This window comes from Bombina bombina, chromosome 4 (assembly GCF_027579735.1).
Source record: "Bombina bombina isolate aBomBom1 chromosome 4, aBomBom1.pri, whole genome shotgun sequence".
Classification (NCBI taxonomy): domain Eukaryota; kingdom Metazoa; phylum Chordata; class Amphibia; order Anura; family Bombinatoridae; genus Bombina; species Bombina bombina.
In genome coordinates, this window is record NC_069502.1 from 337,858,955 (window position 1) to 337,883,427 (window position 24,473).

Sequence of the window (24,473 nt, forward strand, 5' to 3'; positions counted from 1 at the left end):
TAGAAGACACTTTGAAAACAAATTGGCGCGAATCCTCGCCATCTTGCGGCCTGGACGTCCGCATCGCTACTGCAACACATACTGCTCCCCAGCGGAATAAACCTGTTCCAGCCCATATCAAGCTCTTTGAGGGAGAAGCAAAAGAAAGGTAAGAAAGTACATTGATATCTTACCTAACATCTACACCTCTACGTGACTGATATGAGACCATCTGTTATAGTGGGGAATTACTTCATAACCACTGCCTTGCATACAGTAATAAGCTATTAGGCTCTGCTGAGCTCAGCTGCTACTACCTATATAATTGGATACCTACCTATAACATATACTGGCCAAGATTAAATCTCTTCACATATCCTGACAACAGTGGGGCTAGGATTTACAGTACCTTTATTTTTTTACAAGCCTAAGGACTTAAATACATGCATATTCAACAAATTGGTTATATGTAGCACCAACCAAAATACCCCTTCACTATATAAATCTGCAGAACTTTGTAGCTGACAGAAATACAAGTGCAGACCTGCCCCCTGAAGGTTTTTCAACTTACAACTGCACACTCCAGCACAATAAAGGTGGACATTCAGCTAATTATTACTTTCCTTAAAGGAGTCTGTTGCAGTTTAGAGCTCTCTCTTACAGAATTATTGCTGCAGTTGCCATCTATAGAGTTCTCACACAAAGATAGGAGGTTAAGAAGTCTGCAGAGTAGACTCCCCAGAGGTAACAACAACCATTCTGGACATTGATAATTCTTGGGTCAATACACCAGCTGTGTAAAACCTGTATTTGCCATCACGCAAAATTTATTGACACACAGTAAGCTCACCTCCTTTTTCTCCTGCTGTCCCTTGTGGCAATAGGTCATTTCCTTTACTTCTAGATATGTGATAACCCGGCGAGGGCAAATTCCCCTTTTGTATACAGATCCAATCCCTCTTCTACAGAAGCCAAGGAACAATAAAGGGACCAACATACTTTTGGAACATTATAGAGACCTCTTCATGACCCATACTTGCCAGTAGTATGCTCTCCTCCTCCTTTTCCTGCTGTCCGCTGTGGCAGTAGGTCATACCCCAAACTCCTTTTCCCGTGATCACCCTGTGAGGGCAACTTCCCTGAGGAGAGGCGTACAAGAGATATTTCTCAGTTTCTCTAGCCCTTGTGTAACTGCTTTGCTAATTTGCTGTCAGTATAGAGGCACTGAGACAGAGAACATGTCTCACTCTAACAGGAAAAAAAAATCAACAAACATAATGAGGGTCCAAAAAGAACTGTGGCAGATCACTTTCACAGTAAATTCCTGGTGGAGAGAGATCTATCAGACGAAGACTCCAGAGACTCCCCGTCTGGCCAAGGAGAAGAAGAGATACACCCCTCTAGAAAAAAACTCTAATTACAACTCAGAGAACACCTCTCTCAAAGAACTCATTAACTCTCTCTCAGCCAAAATGGACTCCCATCACACTTCATTAAAACAGGAAATCAGAATTTCAGTCGCTGACCTTAAAAGGGTGATAGAAATGACACACTAGAACATAAACATGAAGACCTGGCAACAGATCATTCCAACCTCCTCGCATATTCTCAGTCATTGGCAGAAATGATTTCAGACCTTGAAGTAAAACTAGCGGACCTCGAAGACAGGTCCAGGTGCAACAATGTGCGCCTTAAAGGCATACCCGAAAGTGTTTCAACTACCGACCTCATTAAATTTCTTGAAGAGCTGTTTGCAGTGTTGGTTAACTCCCCATAGGATCAAGAAGCTAAAATTGACAGAGCTTATAGAGCAATCAGACCAAGAAACTCTAATCAGGCACAACCCAGGGATGTTATTGTGAAACTGCACCATTACACTTTCAAAGAAAAAATCCTTAAGGTCGCCTTTATGAATAAAGACTTACCAGACCCTTATAAAGAACTGCAGTTCTTCCCCGACTTATCATCTCATATGCTATCAAAGAGGAGATCATTCCAGCCAATCACCCAGTGTCTGCGCAAACATTCTATTAAATATAGATGGGGATTCCCAGTGCGGATATTTTTTCAACTTAATTGACTCTCTTATACTGTGTCCAGCCTAAAAAAGGAATGGAGATTCTCAACAAATTAAGCCTTTTACAGAATTCCCAAGCTACACCTCCTACACGCCAAGAGCCAAAATCCACTCAAAAAGACTCTCCTGCTACTAGCTCCACAAACCTGGAATCCACCTCCGTGATTACGGATACATGCATCAGAATGGAGCCCCAAGCCAAGAAGATCTTCACCCGCCTCTAACAGGCGGAACACTACCCAACAGGACACGTAAATGTTATTTTTGAACGGTGCACACTTTGCAGAGTTAGAAACAAATATGCACTGAGTATATATTATCCAACTTATATACTACAATAATATAAGAAAATCTTCACAACACCTGATCCTGAATGTTCTCTGTTTATCCTGAATGTAAAGTTTTTCACTAATGTTATTCCATCCATACAGGGTTAATCTTAGATCACTTAGGCCTAGATTTGGAGTTTGGCGGTAGCCGTGAAAAACAGCGTTAGAGGCTCCTAACGCTGGTTTTAGGCTACCGTCGGTATTTGGAGTCAGTCAGGAAAGGGTCTAACACTCACTTTTCAGCCGCGACTTTTCCATACCGCAGATCCCCTTACGTCATTTGCGTATCCTATCTTTTCAATGGGATCTTTCTAACTCCGGTATTTAGAGTCGTGGCTGAAGTGAGCGTTAGAAATCTAACGACAAAACTCCAGCCGCAGAAAAAAGTCAGTAGTTAAGAGCTTTCTGGGCTAACGCCGGTTCATAAAGCTCTTAACTACTGTGCTCTAAAGTACACTAACACCCATAAACTACCTATGTACCCCTAAATCGAGGTCTCCCCACATCGCCGCCACTCGATTAAATTTTTTTAACCCCTAATCTGCCGACCGCCACCTACGTTATACTTATGTACCCCTAATCTGCTGCCCCTAACACCGCCGACCCCTATATTATATTTATTAACCCCTAACCTGCCCCCCACAACGTCGCCGCCAGCTACCTACAATAATTAACCCCTAATCTGCCGTCCGCACGCCGCCGCCACCTACATTATAGCTATGTACCCCTAATATGCTGCCCCTAACACCGCCGACCCCTATATTATATTTATTAACCCCTAATCTGCCCCCCTCAACGTCCCCTCCACCTGCCTACACTTATTAACCCCTAATCTGCCGAGCGGACCACACCGCTACTATAATAAATTTATTAACCCCTAATCCGCCTCACTAACCCTATAATACATAGTATTAACCCCTAATCTGCCCTCCCTAACATCGCCGACACCTAACTTCAAACATTAACCCCTAATCTGCTGACTGGAGCTCACCGCTATTCTAATAAATGTATTAACCCCTAAAGCTAAGTCTAACCCTAACACTAACACCCCCCTAAGTTAAATATAATTTAAATCTAACGAAATTAATGAACTCTTATTAAATAAATTATTCCTATTTAAAGCTAAATACTTACCTGAAAAATAAATCCTAATATAGCTACAATATAAATTATACAATAGCTATTAAATAGTTAAGAACTATTTAATAGCTAAAATAGTTAAAATAATTACAAATTACCTGTAAAATAAATCCTAACCTAAGTTAAAATTAAACCTAACACTAGACTATCAATAAATTAATTAAATAAAATAGCTACAATTACCTACAATTAAACCTAACACTACACTATCAATAAATTATTTAAATACAATATCTACAAATAAATACAATGAAATAAACTAACTAAAGTACAAAAAATAAAAAAGAACTAAGTTACAAAAAATAAAAAAATATTTACAAACATTAGAAAAATATTACAACAATTTTAAACTAATTACACCTACTCTAAGCCCCCTAATAAAATAACAAAGCCCCCCAAAATAAAAAAAATGCCCTACCCTATTCTAAATTACAAAAGTTCAAAGCTCTTTTACCTTACCAGCCCTGAACAGGGCCCTTTGCGGGGCATGCCCCAAGAAATTCAGCTCTTTTGCCTGTAAAAAAAAACATACAATACCCCCCCCCCAACATTACAACCCACCACCCACATACCCCTAATCTAACCCAAACCCCCCTTAAATAAACCTAACACTAAGCCCCTGAAGATCTTCTTACCTTGTCTTCACCTCACCGGGTATCACACCAATCCGTTCTGGCTCCGATATCTTCATCCAACCCAAGAGGGGGCTAGACATCCATCATCCGACGGCTGAAGAAGTCCAGAAGAGGGTCCAAAGTCCGGCAACCATCTTCTTCCAAGCGGCATCTTCTATCTTCATCCGATGAGGACCGGCTCCATCTTGAAGACCTCCACCGCGGACCCATCTTCTTCCGACGATGACTTCCCGACGAATGACGGTTCCTTTAGGATTCTATCAGCCAATAGGAATTAAGGTAGGAATATTCTGATTGGCTGATGGAATCAGCCAATCAGAATCAAGTTCAATCCGATTTGCTGATTGGATCAGAATATTCCTACCTTTATTCCGATTGGCTGATAGGATTCTATCAGCCAATCGGAATAAAGGTAGGAATATTCTGATCCAATCAGCAAATTCGAGGGACGCCATCTTGGATGAAGTCATTTAAAGGAACCGTCATTTGGAACCGTCATTTGTTGACGTCGTCGGTTGAAGAGGATGTTCCACGTTGGCTTGGAAGAAGATGGTTCCGCTCCGCTCCAGAAGATTGAAGATGCGGCTTGATAGAAGACTTCATCCAGATGATGGACTTCCGACTTCAGCTCGAGGATGGATTTCTTCAGTCGCCGCTTGGATCCAGACTTCAGCCCGAGGATGGACGTCGCTCTTCAGCCCCCCGCTTGGGCTTGGATCAACACTTCCGAGGATTGGATCAAGACTTCCGAGGACGGATCGGTGAACCTGGCAGGGTGAAGATAAGGTAGGAAGATCTTCAGGGGCTTAGTGTTAGGTTTATTTAAGGGGGGTTTGGGTTAGATTAGGGGTATGTGGGTGGTGGGTTGTAATGTTGGGGGGGGTATTGTATGTTTTTTTTTACAGGCAAAAGAGCTGAATTCTTTGGGGCATGCCCTGCAAAGGGCCCTGTTCAGGGCTGGTAAGGTAAAAGAGCTTTGAACTTTTGTAATTTAGAATAGGGTAGGGCATTTTTTTATTTTGGGGGGCTTTGTTATTTTATTAGGGGGCTTAGAGTAGGTGTAATTAGTTTAAAATTGTTGTAATATTTTTCTAATGTTTGTAAATATTTTTTTATTTTTTGTAACTTAGTTCTTTTTTATTTTTTGTACTTTAGTTAGTTTATTTCATTGTATTTATTTGTAGATATTGTATTTAAATAATTTATTGATAGTGTAGTGTAAGGTTTAATTATAGGTAATTGTAGGTATTTTATTTAATTAATTTATTGATAGTCTAGTGTTAGGTTTAATTGTAACTTAGGTTAGGATTTATTTTACAGGTAATTTGTAATTATTTTAACTATTTTAGCTATTAAATAGTTCTTAACTATTTAATAGCTATTGTACCTGGTTAAAATAAATACAAAGTTACCTGTAAAATAAATATAAATCCTAAAATAGCTATAATATAAATATAATTTATATTGTAGCTATATTAGGATTTATTTTACAGGTAAGTATTTAGCTTTAAATAGGAATAATTTATTTAATAAGAGTTAATTAATTTCGTTAGATTTAAATTACAGGTGGCCCTCGTTTTACAACGGTTCAATTTACACCGTTTCAGAATAACAACTTTTTTTTCCAGTCATGTGACTGCTATTGAAAAGCATTGAGAAGCAGTGCATTTATTAAAATAGCCAGTAGGTGGAGCTGTCCGCTTGTGTTGCAGCAAAGCCAAGTAAGCTGAAATTAATCAGTTTAACCAGACCTGAGCTATCGAGCAGATTTCAAAGGAACAAGATCTTTCTGTCTATAAATCAGTCCAGATTGGAATGCATAGAAAGAACTGTTTGCAGAAAAATGCAAGTAAAGTCTGTGTTGTGTGATTATTTTATTAAGTTTATAATGCTGTTTAGCAAATGTTTTTGTTCATTTAACTTAGTTTAATTATATATTCTGTGTTGTGTGATTATTTTATTAGGTTTATAATGCTGTTTAGCATTTAAAGTCTTCATTTTAAAGCTTTAAAAATAATGTATTAGGTGTTACTTATGACAATTCTGAGAGGGGCCTGGAACCTATCTCCCTCACTTCTCATTGACTTACATTATAAACTGGGTTTCAATTTACAACGGTTTCGATTTACAACCATTCCTTCTGGAACCTAACCCCGGCGTAAACTGAGGGCTACCTGTATATTTAACTTAGGGGGGAGTTAGTGTTAGGGTTAGACTTAGCTTTAGGGGTTAATACATTTATTAGAATAGCGGTGAGCTCCAGTCGGCAGATTAGGGGTTAATGTTTGAAGTTAGGTGTCAGCGATGTTAGGGAGGGCAGATTAGGGGTTAATACTATGTATTATAGGGTTAGTGAGGCGGATTAGGGGTTAATAACTTTATTATAATAGCGGTGCGGTCCGCTCGGCAGATTAGGGGTTAATAAGTGTAGGCAGGTGGAGGCGACGTTGTGGGGGGCAGATTAGGGGTTAATAAATATAATATAGGGGTCGGCGGTGTTAGGGGCAGCAGATTAGGGGTACATAGGGATAATGTAAGTAGCGGCGGTTTACGGAGCGGCAGATTAGGGGTTAATAATAATATGCAGGGGTCAGCGATAGCGGGGGCGGCAGATTAGGGGTTAATAAGTGTAAGATTAGGGGTGTTTAGACTCGGGGTACATGTTAGAGTGTTAGGTGCAGACGTAGGAAGTGTTTCCCCATAGCAAACAATGGGGCTGCGTTAGGAGCTGAACGCGGCTTTTTTGCAGGTCTTAGGTTTTTTTTTCAGCTCAAACAGCCCCATTGTTTCCTATGGGGGAATCGTGCACGAGCACGTTTTTGAGGCTGGCCGCGTCCGTAAGCAACTCTGGTATCGAGAGTTGCAGTTGCGTTAAATATGCTCTACGCTCCTTTTTTGGAGCCTAACGCAGCCTTTCTGTGGACTCTCAATACCAGAGTTATTTTAAAGGTGCGGCCAGAAAAAAGCCAGCGTTAGCTACGCGGGTCGTTACCGACAAAACTCTAAATCTAGCCGATAGTGATTATACGTTTTATACTATAGTGACGGAAGACTGGCTACACAACACTAGGTTCTGAATTTTCTCTATCTAACCTGATTGTAAAGTTTTTCACTAATATTATTCCTCCCATACAGGGTTAATTCTGCATCACCTATTGGTTTTTCATAATTGACTGATTCCATCGAAATCATTTACTCTTAAACAGGTTGATATATAAGTGCTTTGATCAGTTACTCTCCCTAATACTTAGAGTTATATTCTCATTTATAGCCCATCACACCTCTTTCCCGCTTGGTTACAGAGTTTGAGTAGAAGTTAATATATGAGAATAGACGGATTCCAATAAGTTATCTACCCTTTAGCTTGTTTTGAATTTGGGTTTTTATGCAGATTTGTCCTTCATTAGGACCTTAGTAAATCATTCATGATGCTCTGGCGTAATTTTTAGAGTTTTGATATAGAAGCCTACTGTAACCCGGACATCCAACCCTTTACATTTGTATATCTTTCAAAATGCTTTCTAGGGCAGAAGACATCCAACTAATAGGGTAGTTAAAGTAGGTCCTCTAAAACTTACAATCAAGCTAATGCTATTATCAATCACATAAAGAGAGAAATTATCTACAATTAAAACTTCTTGAGAATATTATGAGAAATTATGGAAGGAGAGTTGATTGATAATGTCTTATTACAATCCTAAATGACTGAGTGATCTTGTTTTGATGCACAGTAAGCTCTTTTTTCTTTTCTGTTCATATATTTATAATATGCTCTTGATTATATTTCAGATCTACATGTGACAAGGTATGGGTTAACGTTTGTAAGGTTTCACTTTAGTTACATAAGTTAGATCCGGAGATAAGCCGGACTCATGTTTACTGGTGTTTAAGTTATAACCTAAAGTTTATTTACTTATTAGTTATATAAACTGGTTGCCCCGCCCTCCCCTTTTAGGTGGTGACCTGACCATTGCTTTATCACTATAGCATATATCACTAAACATTATTATATTAAAACCCCTTACTCATAGAGCTGCTTACCCTCTGAATATCCCCCATTACCCCGCAAACTAATAATTATTATCTTTTGACCTTCAGTGCGCCTAGAATTTACAGGAATAAAAACTCAGGCCCTATTCAGATATATAGTGTTTATCTACTCTGAATTCCCCAATATCCTTTTTGATATTGTGAATTTTGCAACCGAGTTATTTATACAAACAGTACCCATATACATCCATATAACTCCATCTATCCCTCCCCTTTTTCCCTTTACCCACTTCCCCTCTCCCCCCTTAATTTTTTTTTTCCTATTCATGGAACTAAATGTGGTCACCCATAATGTACAAGGCCTTAATTCTCCGACCAAGAGAAGCCTCCTACTTACCAATATTAGAAAACTTAAAGCTAATGTAATCTTTCTGCAGGAGACCCATTGGATCAGATCTCCAGGTTTCCCCTTTTCCTTCAAAAACTTCTCAACTAAGTTAGAGGCTTCCTATTCCACTAAATCTAGAGGAGTTGCCATCCTCTTTAAAGATACACTCCAAGTAGAAAATATACACGTTGAGATAGACCCAGAAGCTAGGTTTATTATTTCTATCTGTAAAATAAATTAACGTAAATAGGCTCCACCCCTTAAAATAAAGCCCAGCCCCTTAGATGGAAATCTAGGGAATAAACTAGGTTTCCAGAATTTAGTATACATATTTACAATAAATATTTTATATATATATTGGAGTTAGATGTCTGTCTATGCCTATGGACTAAAATTCACATGCAAATTCCCCTGATATTTGTAATGTTCTAAAATGTTCTTTTAAAAATAATTTACAGCATACATAATTTTAGTTGATAGAGCTTAGGAAGCATTTTAAAGCAGAAAGCAACATAAATTCACATCTCATTGTATTTACTTTAGAAGCTAATTGGCTCTCACATAGAATATGGAGTTTATATAGGGACACCAGTGGCTAATATAAGTAATGTAGAACAACCTGATCTAGTGTACCATAAAATAACATGGTAATGGAAGTATTTATTACTATTGTTTAAATTGTTAATCATGTTATTTGATGTTTCTAGACCACTATCATAGGTAAGAAGCAGCCAGGGCTGTACCATTACCAAATGCTTATTTGCTAACACAGACACCTGTAGCAGAGCAGCAGTGTAATGTGAAATGGATCCATGTGAAATGGATAGAAAGGCAGCAAACTGGGATTTACAAAATACCTTGTGGAACAGTAGGCAGGAACATGCTGACAGTGAGTGGAATGTTTGCAGTGTTATCTGGGATCACAGGCAGTAATTGTTTGTTTGGTTTAGAGATCGTTATCAAGGCTGAGAAGTTAGCATGGAGATCATACTGCAACGGCAGACAAATGAAAATGGGCAGTATAGGAGTTGACTGCACCAAATAAAATAATTTATAGCCCCTTCCTTACACTTCTTGTTTTTCTACTGACAAACATTATGCTTGCAGGAAAATAAACAGGGTGTCTTACTGTTTACTGCCTAGGAGCTTTAACACTGACATCCTCAAGCTGTAAGCCAAAACAAGGGACTGAAGCAGTTGCGACTCATGTGCTTCATAAAATGAGGTATTTTTTCTAAAGCAGACAGACAGGCAAATAAGGCTTTATTAGCTCAATAGTTCACTCAGAAAATAAATCAGTGATTTATTTTCTGAGTGAACTATTGAGCTAAAAAAAGCCTGATTTGACTGTCTATCTGCTTTAGAAAAAATACCTCTTTTTATGGAGTCCATGAGTCACAACTGCAAGCTGGCTGCATAAAGAGTAGTCCTGTTGCTGCCAATTCTATATTTTCCTTGCTTGCTGTGATCATGGATCATCCATGATTACAGCAAGCAAGGAAAATATAGAATTGGCAGCAACAGGACTCCTCTTTCTGGATGGTGTCATGGTGGAGATAGAGCCTATAAGGTATTATCTTCTCAATGCTGTGACACCACCGTCCCCGGGTCATGCAGCTCTTATGCAGTGAGACACTAGATACTTGTGCAGCTCAGGAGGAGCCTCTACTGGATACGCATCCTTCAAATCTATGGTTGTCATGAATTGACCTTCTTGAACCAAGGGAAGAATGGAGAATATAGTCTTCATCTTGAAGGATGGAACCCTCATAAACTTGTTCAGACACTTTAGGTCTAAGATTGGTCTGAAAGTTCCCTCCTTTTTGGGAACCACAAACAGATTTGAGTAAAACCCAAACCCTGTTCCTGAAGAGGAACAGGAACTATTACTCCCAGAGAGGCAAGGTCTTCTATACAGAAATCTTTGCACCTAGCTTAATAACCTGTAAGGAAGCATCCAAAATAAAGGAATTGGCTAATTTAAGAGCCCTAATCCTGTCCTGGATTTCCTCAAGAGGAGTATCTGTCTGAATAGAGTCAGACAACGCATCAAACCAGTAAGCTGCAGTGCTGGAGACAGTAGCAATACATATCGCAGGCTGCCATTGGAGACCCTGGTGAACATATATTTCCTCCAACTTCTTATCCATGGGATCCTTAAAAGAACAACTATCTTCTATGGGAATAGTAGTCCTCTTAGCCAAAGTGGAGATCGCTCCTTCTACCTTAGGAACCGTCTGCCACAATTCTTTAAAAGAATCAGCTATAGGAAACATCTTTTTGAAAATTGGGGATGGAAAAAAAGGAATTCCAAGTCTCTCCCACTCCTGTGCAATAATTTCTGTAGCACAGTCAGGTACAGGGAATACCTCTACTGCAGAGGGAACATCATAGTATTTGTTAAGCTTACTAGATTTTTTAAGGTTGACTACGACTGTCGTGTCAGAGTCGTCCAAAGTAGCCAAAACCTCCTTAAGTAATAAGCGAAGGTGTTCAAGCTTAAATCTGAAGGAAACAACTTCAGCATCAGAAGAAGGAATTACACTATCTGAATCTGAGATTTCACCCTCAGACATTACTGACATGTTTTCATCATCAGAAATTTGAGGCACAACACCCAGGTTAGCCACAGATTGATTAGAAACCTTATTAACTGAATCTTTAAGTTACCTTTTACACTTTCTCTGTAGTCTGGGAAAGGCAAACAATGCCTCATAAACCGCAGAGGATACCTGAGTAGCAATGTCCTGCAAGGAAAATCCTATCGGATTATGAGAGGAAACACAGGGCACTGCATGAGGAGACTGAAAAAGTTGGGACACGTGAGGAGAAAGCTGCAATATATCTGCTGCAGGAGGAACCTGAACAGCATCCGCCAAATCTAATGGTGAATCATGGCCAAAAATCTTATCCCTATAGCTTAACGTTTTTTCAATGCAAGTGGGACAAAAAGGTATAGGGGGTTCAACCTGGGCATCAAAACAAAGCTGACATGCAGCAATCTGCAAGGCCTCTTGTTCCATTATAGAGAAAAAAGGAATGACAAGAAAGAAAAACTACTTTATTTTACAGACTTTGAAAAATTATACTGTGCCTTTAAATTAATGTAAAACAAATATATGAGTACCGGATATATTAATAAACCCCAGGCAATCCCCAAACACCTCAGCAGCTTCACTGAGGTGCCTACCCTGCAACCTTAAGAACAGTAAACAAACGGTCCATTTTTTTTTTTTGATCAGATGTTTGTGCTAACAACAGCAGCACTATCCTCTCAAGCAGCCGTCAACTGCATCACAGCAGGGAAGCCGACAGCATCTACAAAATGCGTGCAAACATTAAAAAACCTCCCCCGAATCAGGCTAAGGAGCGGGCCCGACACAGAAACGAAACAGCAAGCAAAATAAAAGTAAATTGCCACACGTAAATGAGTCCGGATCTAAACCGGAACACAAATATTTACTTATAATAATAACTAGTATTTATATAGCGCCTTTCTCCCAGTGGGACTCAAATTGCTTTTTCATCACTCACTCTCGGAATTAATCAAATCGGAAGCTGAATATTAATAGTTGTTATTATTACCCAATTTAATGGTACTCATTTTATCGACCTCGGAAGGATGAAGGGCTGAGTCGGCCCTGCCAGGATTTGAACCTGTGGCTCACAGACTGCGCCAACACCCTCGCCCCTCTCAAGAAACCGTCCAACCGCCAACCCACCAACAAGGCTAGTTGGTTCACCCCTACCCTCCAGGACTCCAAATGCCACTGCAGGCAATTGGAAAGGACCTGGAGATCCAGCAAGACCCCCTCAAATAAAACAGCCTACAAAGAAGCCATCACTACCCACCACCACCCCATCACAACCACCAAGAAGACAGCCATCCAAGATAGAATCAATGCCAACGTCCACAACAGAAAGGAGCTGTTAACAGTCATCAAGGAATTCTCCAATCCCAACAGCAACACCAACGACATCCCGCCCTCCCAGGACCTCTGCGATAACCTCGCAATGTACTTCCACCGCAAGATCGTCAACATCTATGACAGCTTTACGCCCCAGAACTCACCCACCACCACCTACCCACCAAATCCCACCGATACCTCACCCAAATACACCACTGCCTACCCCCCACAGACCATCTGGAGCCCTCCTCACCACAGAGGACACCATCAGGATCATGAGGTCGATCCACTCCGGAGCACCCTCGGACCCATGCACGCATCATATTTTCAACAAAACGGGTGACACCATCGCCCCCGAGCTCTGCAGCACCATCAACTGCTCCATCGAAACCGGCACCTTCCCGGATGACTGGAAGCATGCAGAATTAAAACCCCTACTGAAAAAACCCACGGCTGACCCCAATGATCCAAAGAACTACCACCCAATCTCTTTGCTCCCCTTTGCGGCCAAAATCATCGAGAAGTCCATCAATGTGCAACTCTTTGACTACATCGAAGCCAACCACACCCTGGACCCCTCCCAATCCGGTTTCAGGAGCAACCACAGCACAGAGACCGCCATCCTCGCCGCCACAGACAGCATCCTCACCCTACTCGACCGAGGAGAGACCGCCGCCCTCATTCTCCTAGACCTCTCAGCAGCATTCGACACTGTCTCCCACCTCACCCTCCGCAACCCACTTCACAATGCCGGCATACGCGAGAAAGCCCTGGAATGGATCACCTCCTTCCTCACCGGCAGAACCCAGAAAGTTAGACTCCCACCCTTCACCTCCAAGCCCACAGAAATAAGCTGAAGTGTTCCAAAGGCTCTTCTCTGAGCCCCACCCTATTCAACATCTACATGGCCCCTCTCTCCACCAGCGCCCAATGACACAACCTAAACATTGTCTCCTACGCCGACGAAACCCAGCTAATCATCTCACTCACCAGTGACCCCACCACCGCCAAGAGAAACGTCCACAAAGGGCTGACAGCAGTCGCCACCTGGATGAACTACAACTGCCTAAAGCTAAACGCAGACAATACCAAAGTCCTCCTCCTCGGTCCCAACACATCCTCTTGGAATAACTCCTGGTGGCCCACAGCCCTTGGACACCCTCCAACCCCCACCGACCATGCACGAAATCTAGGCATCATCCTGGACTCATCGCTCTCCATGGACCGGCAAATCAACGCCGTCTCTTCTGCCTGCTTCCACACACTTCACATGCTGCGAAAGATCTTCAAATGGATCCCAACCGAGACCAGGAAGACTGTCACTCACGCCCTCATCAGCAGCCGACTGGACTATGGTAACGCACTCTACGCCGGCACCACCATCAAGCTCCAAAAGAGACTACAGCGCATCCAGAACTCCTCGGCCAGACTAATCCTTGACATCCCTCGCCAATGCCACAACACCAAATACCTGCGGGACCTGCACTTTCTCCCCATCAACAAAAGAATAACCTTCAAGCTTCTCACCCATGCATTCAAGGCCCTCCACAACATCGGTCCCGAATACTTGAACCACCGGTTACCTTCTACACCCCTGCCAGACAACTTTGATCGGACGACCAAGCCCTTGCTGTCATCCCCCGCATCAGGAAAACCACAGCGGGAGGCAGATCCTTCTCTCACCTGGCTGCCAAGCCTTGGAACACCCTCCCGCTGCACCTTAGACAAGCTACCGCCCTAACTAAGTTCAGAAAGGACCTCAAGACCTGGCTCTTCGACTGAACTGCAACCCTCAGCGCCTTGAGACCCTTACAGGTGAATAGCCGCGCTTTGCAAGAACCCAATAGATACATAGATAGACCTTGGATCTTTTAAACAGTCTTTTTTGTAGTCAGGGCTACCTTACCGGCTACCTCACTTGAGCCACCATAAAATAGTTCTCCTCATGCCAGTCTCCGTCCCTGAAAACCAACTGCCAAAATTTTACCCTTATGCTGGGAAAATAAACGTCCCTTTTTATAGAATAAAAACAGTAAAGATACTGAAGCAGTGCCACTTATTCACTTGTCCCCCAAGGAAATTAAATATGGCACTTACCTTAATAGCATCTGTCCGGCAGCAGGACAGCTCACCTGACTTGAGAGGGTTCTTACCTCACATAGACCTGTGGAAAAAGAAAAAATCTGAGTAATCATACTTCAGCATCAGAAGAAGGGCAGCAAAATCTTGAGAAAGCACAGTGAGGATTGTACCTCACAAGTTCTCAAGTGCTCAAAAGCTACCACTGCCCTACTGAAGAGACTAACGTGGACTACAGCTAGACCCCAGACAAGATAAGAGTAAACCTACTCTGCTTTAAAATAAAAAATTCTTGATTGAAGAATACATCTTATCAGACACCTATACTTTACCACCTCCTTGCACTGTAGGCAAAGAGAATGACTGGAGATTGTGGGTAAGGGAGTGATATTTAAAGGGACACTAAACCCAATTTTTTTTCTTTCTTGATTCAGATAGAGCATGCAATTTGAAGCAACTTTCTAATTTACTCCTATTATCAAATTTCCTTCATTCTCTTGGTATGTTTATTTGAAAATCAAGAATGTAAGTTTAGATGCTGGCCCATTTTTGGTGAACAACCTGGGATGTCCTTGCTGATTGGACAGCACCAATAAACAAGTGCTGTCCATGGTCTGAACCAAAAATGTGCTGGCGCCTTAGCAACTTTCTGATTTACTTCTATTATCCCTATTATACCTATTATCCCTATAATGCCTTCTTTTTCAAATAAAGATATCAAGAGAACAAAGAAAAAATGATAATAGGAGTAAATTAGAAAGTTGCTTAAATTTGCATGCTATATATGAATCATGAAAAAAATTGGGTTCAGTGTCCCTTTAACAGCTTTGCTGTGGTGCTCTTTGCCTCGTCCTGCTGGCCAGGAGTGATATTCCCAACAGTCATTATAGATGATCTGTGGACTCACTGTGTCATTAGAAAGAAAAAAACCCTTACATTACAAAAAAAAACTAACATTACACAAAATAAAAATAAACTAGCATTACAGAAAATAGAAAAAGTAATTACCAAAAATAAAAAAAATATAATCAATTCTAATACCCCTTAAAAAAATAATAATCACAAAATAAAAAATAACCCTTTTCTAAAAAGAAACTACCAATAGCCCTTAAAATGGCATTGTTATTTAGTTTTTGCGATGTCGGGAGACGGCAATTTAGGAGTTAATAGTTTTAATTAGTTTCTGCGATGTGGGGGATGGCGGTTTAGGGGTTAATAGTTTATTTAGGTACTTTTGGGATGTGGAGGGATAGCGGTTTAGGGGTTAAAAGTTTATTTATGAGTGTAAGAGTAATTTTTAATGTATTTTTGAAGTGTTTTCTGCAAATTTTTATTTTCGAAACTAGTTAACCACAGCTCTTAGATCGCAGAAAGGATGGAAGCGTAAAAGGTGATTGCGCTAGCGCAAAACTGTTTGCTCCTCACTTGTAATTTAGTCCTATATCTTTTTTTTTTTTTTTTTTTACTTATACTTTTTATTGAGGTAAGTTTTGGGATACAGAACAGGTAATTAGACCTTCCACAATTATAGTTACAAGAAGCACATTGCAAATTTCAACATACATAGAGAAGAAAAACATAAGAAAACAAAATACAAGGCAATAATACAATATGTCTATAGACAATAGCATTAATGATTAGTAAAATGACAAAATAACAATAGAGTGTTATGCTATATTAAGACATAATGTTCACGGAAGCCAAACCTTCCTTCTCGTCTGAAGGGCCCCTTATGGACCTCTGGTAAGAAATCTAGTGTGCCAAAAGACTATCTGCAGTGGAAAGGATCTCTTATGAGATATATGTTTACCTCATTTTTTTATTTTTTTTATTTGAGTTCTTTAGTAATGCTAACATGAGCTGAATATCCAGAACACTACTATAAAAATAAAATTAGAACTATAAAAGATTATATTCAGCTACTTTATAAAACAGAGTATGTGTCGCCACAAAAAGGAAAAAGAAAAAATAACCGCCTAGTTGTGCCCATACATTTAGTGCCACTCAGTAGATGCCAAATTCGTATCTATTCAACTTGTTCCCGATTAATAATAAGTAAGAAAAGATAGGGGAACAGGTTATAGGAGTCATATAAAAGGAGATAAGAGGAGAGATTAGGAGGAGAGAAAGAGGAAAAAAAAACAAAAAAAACGAGGGGGGGTATATATATGTAATGGGGGAGGGATGGGGAAATCCATGTCCCCTCACGGGACCCTATATTTATAATATGGATGGTATTCCATAACTTAAAGATGAGGTTGCCACAGTCGACCTACCAATTTTCTCATGAACTTCATTGAATGTGCAACCAGTCTGACCATATATTCCAATAATCCTCCAATCGTTCCAAGGAACTATAGGCAAATTTTTCCATCTTATCTAAGTAATGTATCACTTCACAAACATCCGATATTGTGGGTGGGTCAATTTGTTTCCAGGCTCTGGCAATGCAGAGCCTGGTTGCAGCCATTATGTAAATTACCAACTGCCTAGTATATTTAGGCAGCTCTTTACCAAAGACATGAAAGAGGGCACACCTGGGCGTCAGCTCGATTTCTGTATTCATGGAATGTAAAAGTACCTCAACATCTCTCCACAGCCCGCTGATCTTAGGGCAGGTCCGCCAAATGTGTGCATCTGTGCCCAGTTCACCGCATGATCTCCAGCACACTGCCGGAGAACCAGTAAACATCTTAGACAGCCTGGTGGGGACTCTGTACCATCTTAGTAGTAGTTTTATGTATCCTTCAAAAATGGTCACGCAATGGATCGTTTTCTTTGTTAAGATCACTGCAGAACTAAAATCCAAATCTGAGACTCCCATCTCCAACTCCCTGCACCACAATTTAAACTGTCTTGGGAGACCTATAGAATGATCTCTTAGCAGTGCTCCATAGTGAAACGTAAGAGGTTTGTAAGTAGCTAGTCCGCCCATCCATCTCATCTCCCATTTAGAATAAGGCCTAAGGCCTTGTACGTTGAATTGCCAAGAATTCAGCAAGCTAAGTATTCTCCGACATTCAAAATGCAACCACAGTGGGGGGTCGACAAAGGACCCAAGGACCTGAGGGACTGTTAGCAATTTATTATCCATGTATAACTGCTCTATCCAAGCAAATCCCCTATTCACCCAGAAGTCTAAATGAATGTTAGGGAGGTCCCATAAAAGACCTCGCAGTTGGTGAACAGGAGACGGGTGTGGGGCGATCTCCGAGTAATGCCGTAGAGTATGCCAAAGTCGAATGTTTTGCTGTACAATGGGATTAGCTATTTTTTCAGCCAATGGTTTATAACTCGGAACCCACAGCGTACCTTGAAGGTCTAGCCCAGTCGGTACATACAATTCTTCCAGTCTATACCAACCCGGTTTCTCCGATTCTGGGCACCAAGCTGAAATTTGTGATAATCTCGTGGCTTCATAATATAAAAATATATTGGGCAAGGAGACTCCACCTTTTGAAAATTCTCTCTGCAGAGTTTTGTGACTAATGCGTGGGACCCTCCCCATCCAGATATATCTGGAAAAAATTTGATGAATATGTTGCAATATGACATGCGGAATATTCAATGGTATGCAACGAAATAAATACAGGGCCTTAGGGAGTAGAGACATCTTAACCGTGGCTACCCGGCCCAACCAAGAGATCTCTCTAAAATCCCACCTATTTGTCAGTTGTTTCAATTCCATTAGTAAAGCGTCAAAATTAAGTTTCATAATTCTATCTAGATCCGCGCTTAAATAAATGCCTAAGTGTCTCATAGACTCATTGGACCATTGAAAATCATAGGTCTGACGTAAAACCGAGATCTGTTCTTGAGGCATATTGATACAATAGGCGTCTGTTTTAGTCAAGTTTATTTTATAATGACTAATGGTGCCAAAACGTTCAAGCAGAGCAAACACCGCTGGCACTGAGGAAACCGGATTTGTAAGGAGAAGGGTAACGTCGTCCGCGTATAAGACAATTTTCTCTTGTCTAATACCCATAAGCAGGCCTTCTATGTCGGGAGAGCTACGAATCGCCATTGACAGCGGCTCCATGGCCAGAGCAAATAACAGGGGGGACAGCGGACACCCCTGTCTGGTACCATTAGAAATAGGAATAGCTGGGGAACAGAAACCCAGCCCTCTTACCTTGGCACAGGGACTCGAATATAGAACCTTTATCATGTTAATCACCTTAAGAGGAAATCCAAAAGCCTTGATCACCTCCCAAAGGTAATCCCATCTGACCCTGTCAAACGCCTTTTCGGCATCAAGGGACAGGGCCATCAGCGAAAACCCTAGACTTCTTTGCTTCCGAAAAGATCGTGATCAGGCGGCGTGTATTGTCAGGGCCTTGACGGCCTCTAACAAAACCCACCTGGTCCACTTCAATCAGGGACGGTAGAAGAAAAGCCAGTCTGTCTGCTATCAATTTAGAGTATAGTTTTGTATCAACGTTTATTAAAGATATTGGTCTGAAATTGCCGCAACAAGAAGGATCTTTACCTGGCTTAGGAATAGCTATTATAGTCGCCTCCAGATACTCTTCGAGAATCCGCCCCGTCGAGCCAATCTCGTTGAATACCTGGCTCAGAACTGGCTTCAATTGAACTTGTTATTTCTTATAAAATTGACCTGAAAACCCATCCGGTCCCGGGGCTTTATTAATCTTTAAGTGCTTGATCGCCTGACCTATCTCCACCTCAGTAAAAGGTTGTGTTAAGCTGTCGCCCTCCTCATCTGGCAGTGAAGGGAGCCCTAATTTCTCTAGAAAGAATGAAATTTCCTTGACCGACGCAGTTTTAGGCTTTTCATGAGAGTTGAGATTGTATAGCTGTTCATAAAAGGCAGCAAAAGCCTTTCCTATGTCTTCTGGTGCATATAGTTTCCTTCCCCCCTGCTGAATATATGGAATTCTGGAGGCCGCTGCCTGCTGCTTTAATTTATTTGCCAACATGGAGCCCGCTTTGTTACTCTTAGAGTACATGGTCATTTTAAATCTAGAGAATGCAAGTTGAATACGTTCTAGTTCAAAGTTCTTAATTTGAGACTTTAACTTCAATATTTCTTCAGAAATACTAGCAGTAGGGGTCTTTTTATTTTGTCTCTCTTTTGCCCTTAGGTCACAAGTCAGTTTGCCTAGAGGGGCACCTCGCAGTTTTTTCAAGGTCGCTGCCTTTGCAATGCAAAACCCCCTAATGTAGGCCTTTAGTGCGGCCCATCGGATTTGATGAGACGTCTGATTGACCGGATTAGATTCCAGAAAATCCTCTACTTTCTCCATTAACTCTGGTAGGAAAGACACGTCCTCCCATAAGAACTTAGGGAGTTTCCATGTCGGTCTGGGAGAAATTGGTCCATCAATTCTAATGATCATCGTCATTGCATCATGATCCGACCATGGGCAGCTGCACAAGTTAGAGGACGTGACCATATTCATGGACCAGGAATCCACAAAAAAATAGTCCAACCTTGAATAGGACCCATGTGGAGGTGAAAAATATGTATAGTCTCTAGAGTCTGGATGACATGCTCTCCATACATCATAAAGTGAAGATTGAAAAATCAGGTTTTGAAATTTAGGGGCTACTGATAGAGAGTACGTGTCTAGTACTTTTCCACTGGGAAGTTTTTTATCAACCTGTGGGTCCCATACTAAATTAAAATCACCGCCCACCACCAACGTGCCCTGTCTTAGGCCCTCCACTAGATGCAATATTCTGCGTAAAATTTTTATCTGACCCTGATTAGGGGCATATACATTCACCAAAGTGAAGAGTTGCGAGTTGAGTCTGCAAACCAGCACCAAGAATCTACCCTCTGGGTCCGTCTCCACATGGATCTGTTGAAAGGCCACACCTCTATTTATGCATATGGATACCCCTCTACTTTTTTCATGATAGACCGAATTAATCACAACTGGGAACAGTTTGAACTGTATATTAGGAGTTTTGGAAGCAGCCCAATGTGTCTCTTGTAGAAAAGACACATCGCAACTAAGCTTTCTCAGGAATGACTTCAGCAAGCTCCTCTTCCCAGGCTAATTTAGTCCCTTTGTATTCAGGGAAACAAATCGGAGTCCAGACTCCATTTGCTAAACGTTATGGTGCTGGGTGGGGGAGAGAGAAGAAGAAAAAAAAAAAAAAAAAAGGGGGAGGGAAGGTAGAAGGTAAGATGGGAAGAAGGAAGAGAGACGGTAAAAGATATAGGAGAATGGATCAAAAAAGGACTATACTTGTCCCACTTTAACTTTAACTAAGAGAATAGGAGAAAAGAGAGAATACGGGATATATGAGAGTGAGTCAAGAGGACTAAACTCGTCCTACTTGTGCCTCAACCTTACTACAATTCGTGGCCAACTTTCAATACTATAGGCACTATGTAAGAAGTAGCTGAAACTCAGTAATTAAAAAACAAAACAAAAAAGAAAATGCGAGTGAATCTGCGTTCTTTTGCTTACCTCTTGTAAGCTTTGGTGTTACCCTGGGGGAGGGATACAGCCTACACTTTGCAGGAGTGAATATGTACAAAATAAAATAGAACAGACAAAACGGAAAAGGTCTAGGCCGGGCACAGCCTAACAATAAGAGGGGAAAAAAAAAAAAAAAAGTAACTGGCATAACTATTATGTTATCTGTTGCGATTCTATAAATAAGTGAAGTTAGGCACCGAATTGAAAGTTCTATCTAATCTGCCTGAGTAGTGAACCAGAGGTTGTCTCATCCTAACAAGTGCTTTACAAACTTAAAACTATGAAACCTTATCTCATTAACTTATGTGTGCTAGGAATCCTGTGTCTGAAAGCAGAGACCATTAACATCATCTAAACATATAAAAAGCAACTGTTAGTTTCACAGCTTCTCTATTATGTTTTCTCTACTCCTTCTTTCCCTAATCTAAAATAATAAATAAATTATGTTGTGAGCGTAATCTGGGGGTGAAACCTGTTAAATTCACAGGTGGTTATGTGGTCTAAACATTTCAATTTAACCGGAAGATGCACCTTAATATAGACATATTAATCTGCTATCTGTTAATACTACAGCCCGTAATTACCTCCATCTAGGCAAAAACTATCTACTGTGTTAATATTGCTGGCAACAATCATTTGTACATTGTAATGAACATGACTACGAAAATCAATAACAAAAGCGGTTGACATAAAGCGTGCATGAAGAGCATAGTCCTATATCTTTTAATTCCATATAATTCTGAATTGATTTTAGAGGCCTTCTTATATTTGTTACTATAGTAACTAAGCAATTGTCATACTAATGGATGCAGTTAGAATGAGTTTGCATAGGTTGATGGTGACACTATTATGCTATTGCTAAGATATAAAAAAAGCTAGTATAACAAATTATTTTTTATCCTTGATTCCATTTGATAAAGGCTTAAAATAGAGCTACACAGATAGAGCTATAATTTATCATTCTGATACATTTTCATATAAAAGCTAAAAACAAGGGTCACTTAACATCTAGGTACCTCTACTTTTAAAGAGAGAGAGATAAGAAGTATATAGACAGATTAATAAATAGATGGACACCATTTTTAAGTGCAAAAAAGTTACGTCTACAATTACAAGTGGCTGGTTATTGCTACCGTAATTTTACAGCACCTTACGGAAAATAATATTGTTATTGTTTACCGGGACGCTTCAGTATATATTCAATCTGACAGTCCTATGTATTTAAAGGGATATGAAACCCACATTTTTTTTTGTTATTCAGAAAGAGTATACAATTTTAAAAACGTTTCTAATTTACTTCTATTATCAAATTTGCAATATCTACCCACCTCCCTGACCCCCCCCCAACCAGATCTCTAAACCTCACCCCCTCACTAGATGCTGACCCTTTCATCTGCGCTGCTGGGCTGCCCACCGCCTCCCTCCTTACCTCCCACACCAACAGAGACACTGTCTGTAACGATCTGGCAATGTCCCATTATAGGGTAACGGGAGCATGGTCAGCCTTCTGCCTCTGGCTGCATTCTTAGCTGTCAGAGCGGACAGCTGAGGCAGCAGCATGAAGCAGAAGGTTGGACCTAGCTACTATGTCAACAGGGTACGCTGGGAAAAGTACCCTGTGACTTAGTACCTATGTACAGGTGTCTTAAGGGGTTAAGGGCTAGATTGCAAGTAGAGCATAGCGATCCAGCTCATTGTAAACCAGACGCGTGAAAAAAAAATAACAACCGTATTAACTTCTCTTATAAACTTCAACAGAGCATGAAAACTGTCATGAGATGCAGGACACAGCATAGAAGGTACAACTCAATTTTATTGCAGAGCATAGAAGTTTACAGACGGCACAACACCTCCAGCTTAGTAACTGCGACAAAGACTATAACGGCCACAGGCCACGCCCCCTTCCAGTGACGCCACACTCTCATCACATCTTCCCCTTTTTCAAAGAATATGGCATACATTTTTTTTCAGAGTACAACAAATAACAAGGTATACAAGAAGCATACAATTTTTTTTTTAGTGTGCAACAAATAACAAGATGTAAGAGAATATATATAAATAACAAGAAATACAATCCTGTCTTGGACATCGGGGTAGACTACCCAAATCCACAGTGACCATGGGATTATTCTGCACATTCTTCTGGTCACTGTTCTAACTACAGTGCTAATCTCAGTAGTGGGCTGGAAGTTTCACCACTCTTCCACTTGACGTAATTTTACAGGAACTATCCTCTGATACAGTAGAAGGTAATTGAGAGTCTGCTGAAAGCACAGAAGCATCCCCGCTGTGGTCTTGCTGCGAGTAAGTCCCCCCTTTTATAACAAGGAATCCCACCGACTGTGGCTCTGAAGCATCCAGTCGTAAACTCTCAGGAACTGGCTGAAGATGTATTCTATTTCGACATGTGACAGTCCCTTCTTCAGCAAGGACTACATAAGACCTTGGTTCTGGGGAGCGTCCAATTACAGTGGCTGGCGTCTTCCATTTCTTCTCATCATCCAATTTAACTATGACATTCTGATCTACATTCAGCTCCTGCAAGGGAGAACAGAATATTTTCTGTCGTAGAAGAATTGGTAGCCCTGTTTCACCTCTTCATCCCTCCTAAGGACCTCCTCCCGAGTAACAGGGGGGCTGGCATGAAGACACCCACAGAGGGTAGAGTGGTGCGGATCTGTCACCCTAGCATCAAATGTGCCGGGCTAAAACCCGTGGCTTGGATGGGATTCGCCCTGTAGGCCAGAAGAGCTCAGATTGCTTCAAAATGAACTTCCATTGGCCTGCAGGTAATGCGGACTTGAAGTAGAATGGATGAAATCATATTCACTGCTGAAAGAACTGAACTCCATGGAAGCAAACTGCATTCTGTTATCACTCACTAGCTTCATCGGTATGCCCCACCGGGAGAACAAGCTTTTGAGATGAGTGATAACAGCCAGACTGGCGGTCTCATTCAGGGGTGTAATCTCCAAATACCTGGAATAATAGCCAATCACAACCAGGTACTTCTTCCCATAGAGTTAGCACAAATCTGCGGCTATCTTCTGCCACAGGCCTGCAGGCAGCGGGATAGAAATAAATGACTCTCTCTGAGTAGGCTGGCACATTTTGACACATAACTTGCAATGTCGGTGCAGATCCCAGGCCACCATACCACCGTAGCTGCCCTTTCTCTGCACTTTGTAATGCCCAAGTTGCCATCATGAATCCTGCTTAGCATATCCTGCCCCATGCTATCAGGAATAACAATGCGGTCTTGCAACAGCACCAAACCGTCCAGCTCTGTGAGCTGTGACCTTTCTGACTAATAAGAACTCAAAGACATCCAGGCTGCTCGACTCTCAGGCCAACCTCGCTTTATATACCTAATAACTTTTTGAAGATCTGTGTCCAGGCGTGTCTCCCTTCTTATCTGCTCCAACTTTCTTGATGAGATGGATTTAGATGCCAAAATTGAAACCCCATACACTTTTAAATCTGATTCCGT

At 41.0% G+C, this 24,473-nt stretch overlaps 1 protein-coding gene across 1 annotated transcript in view; it reads right to left on the reverse strand.

The window, feature by feature from the left end:
* The window catches only part of VEPH1 (ventricular zone expressed PH domain containing 1), a 971,752-nt gene that overhangs the window by 501,985 nt on the left and 445,294 nt on the right, over nucleotides 1–24,473 (reverse strand). The window contains exons 9-11 of the mRNA XM_053711791.1: nucleotides 23,180–23,521; nucleotides 19,204–20,353; nucleotides 14,544–14,610 (exon numbers count right to left, since the gene is read on the reverse strand). Of these exons, the coding sequence (XP_053567766.1) occupies nucleotides 14,544–14,610; nucleotides 19,204–20,353; nucleotides 23,180–23,521 (1,559 nt within the window). The remainder of the gene's footprint in view (nucleotides 1–14,543; nucleotides 14,611–19,203; nucleotides 20,354–23,179; nucleotides 23,522–24,473) is intronic.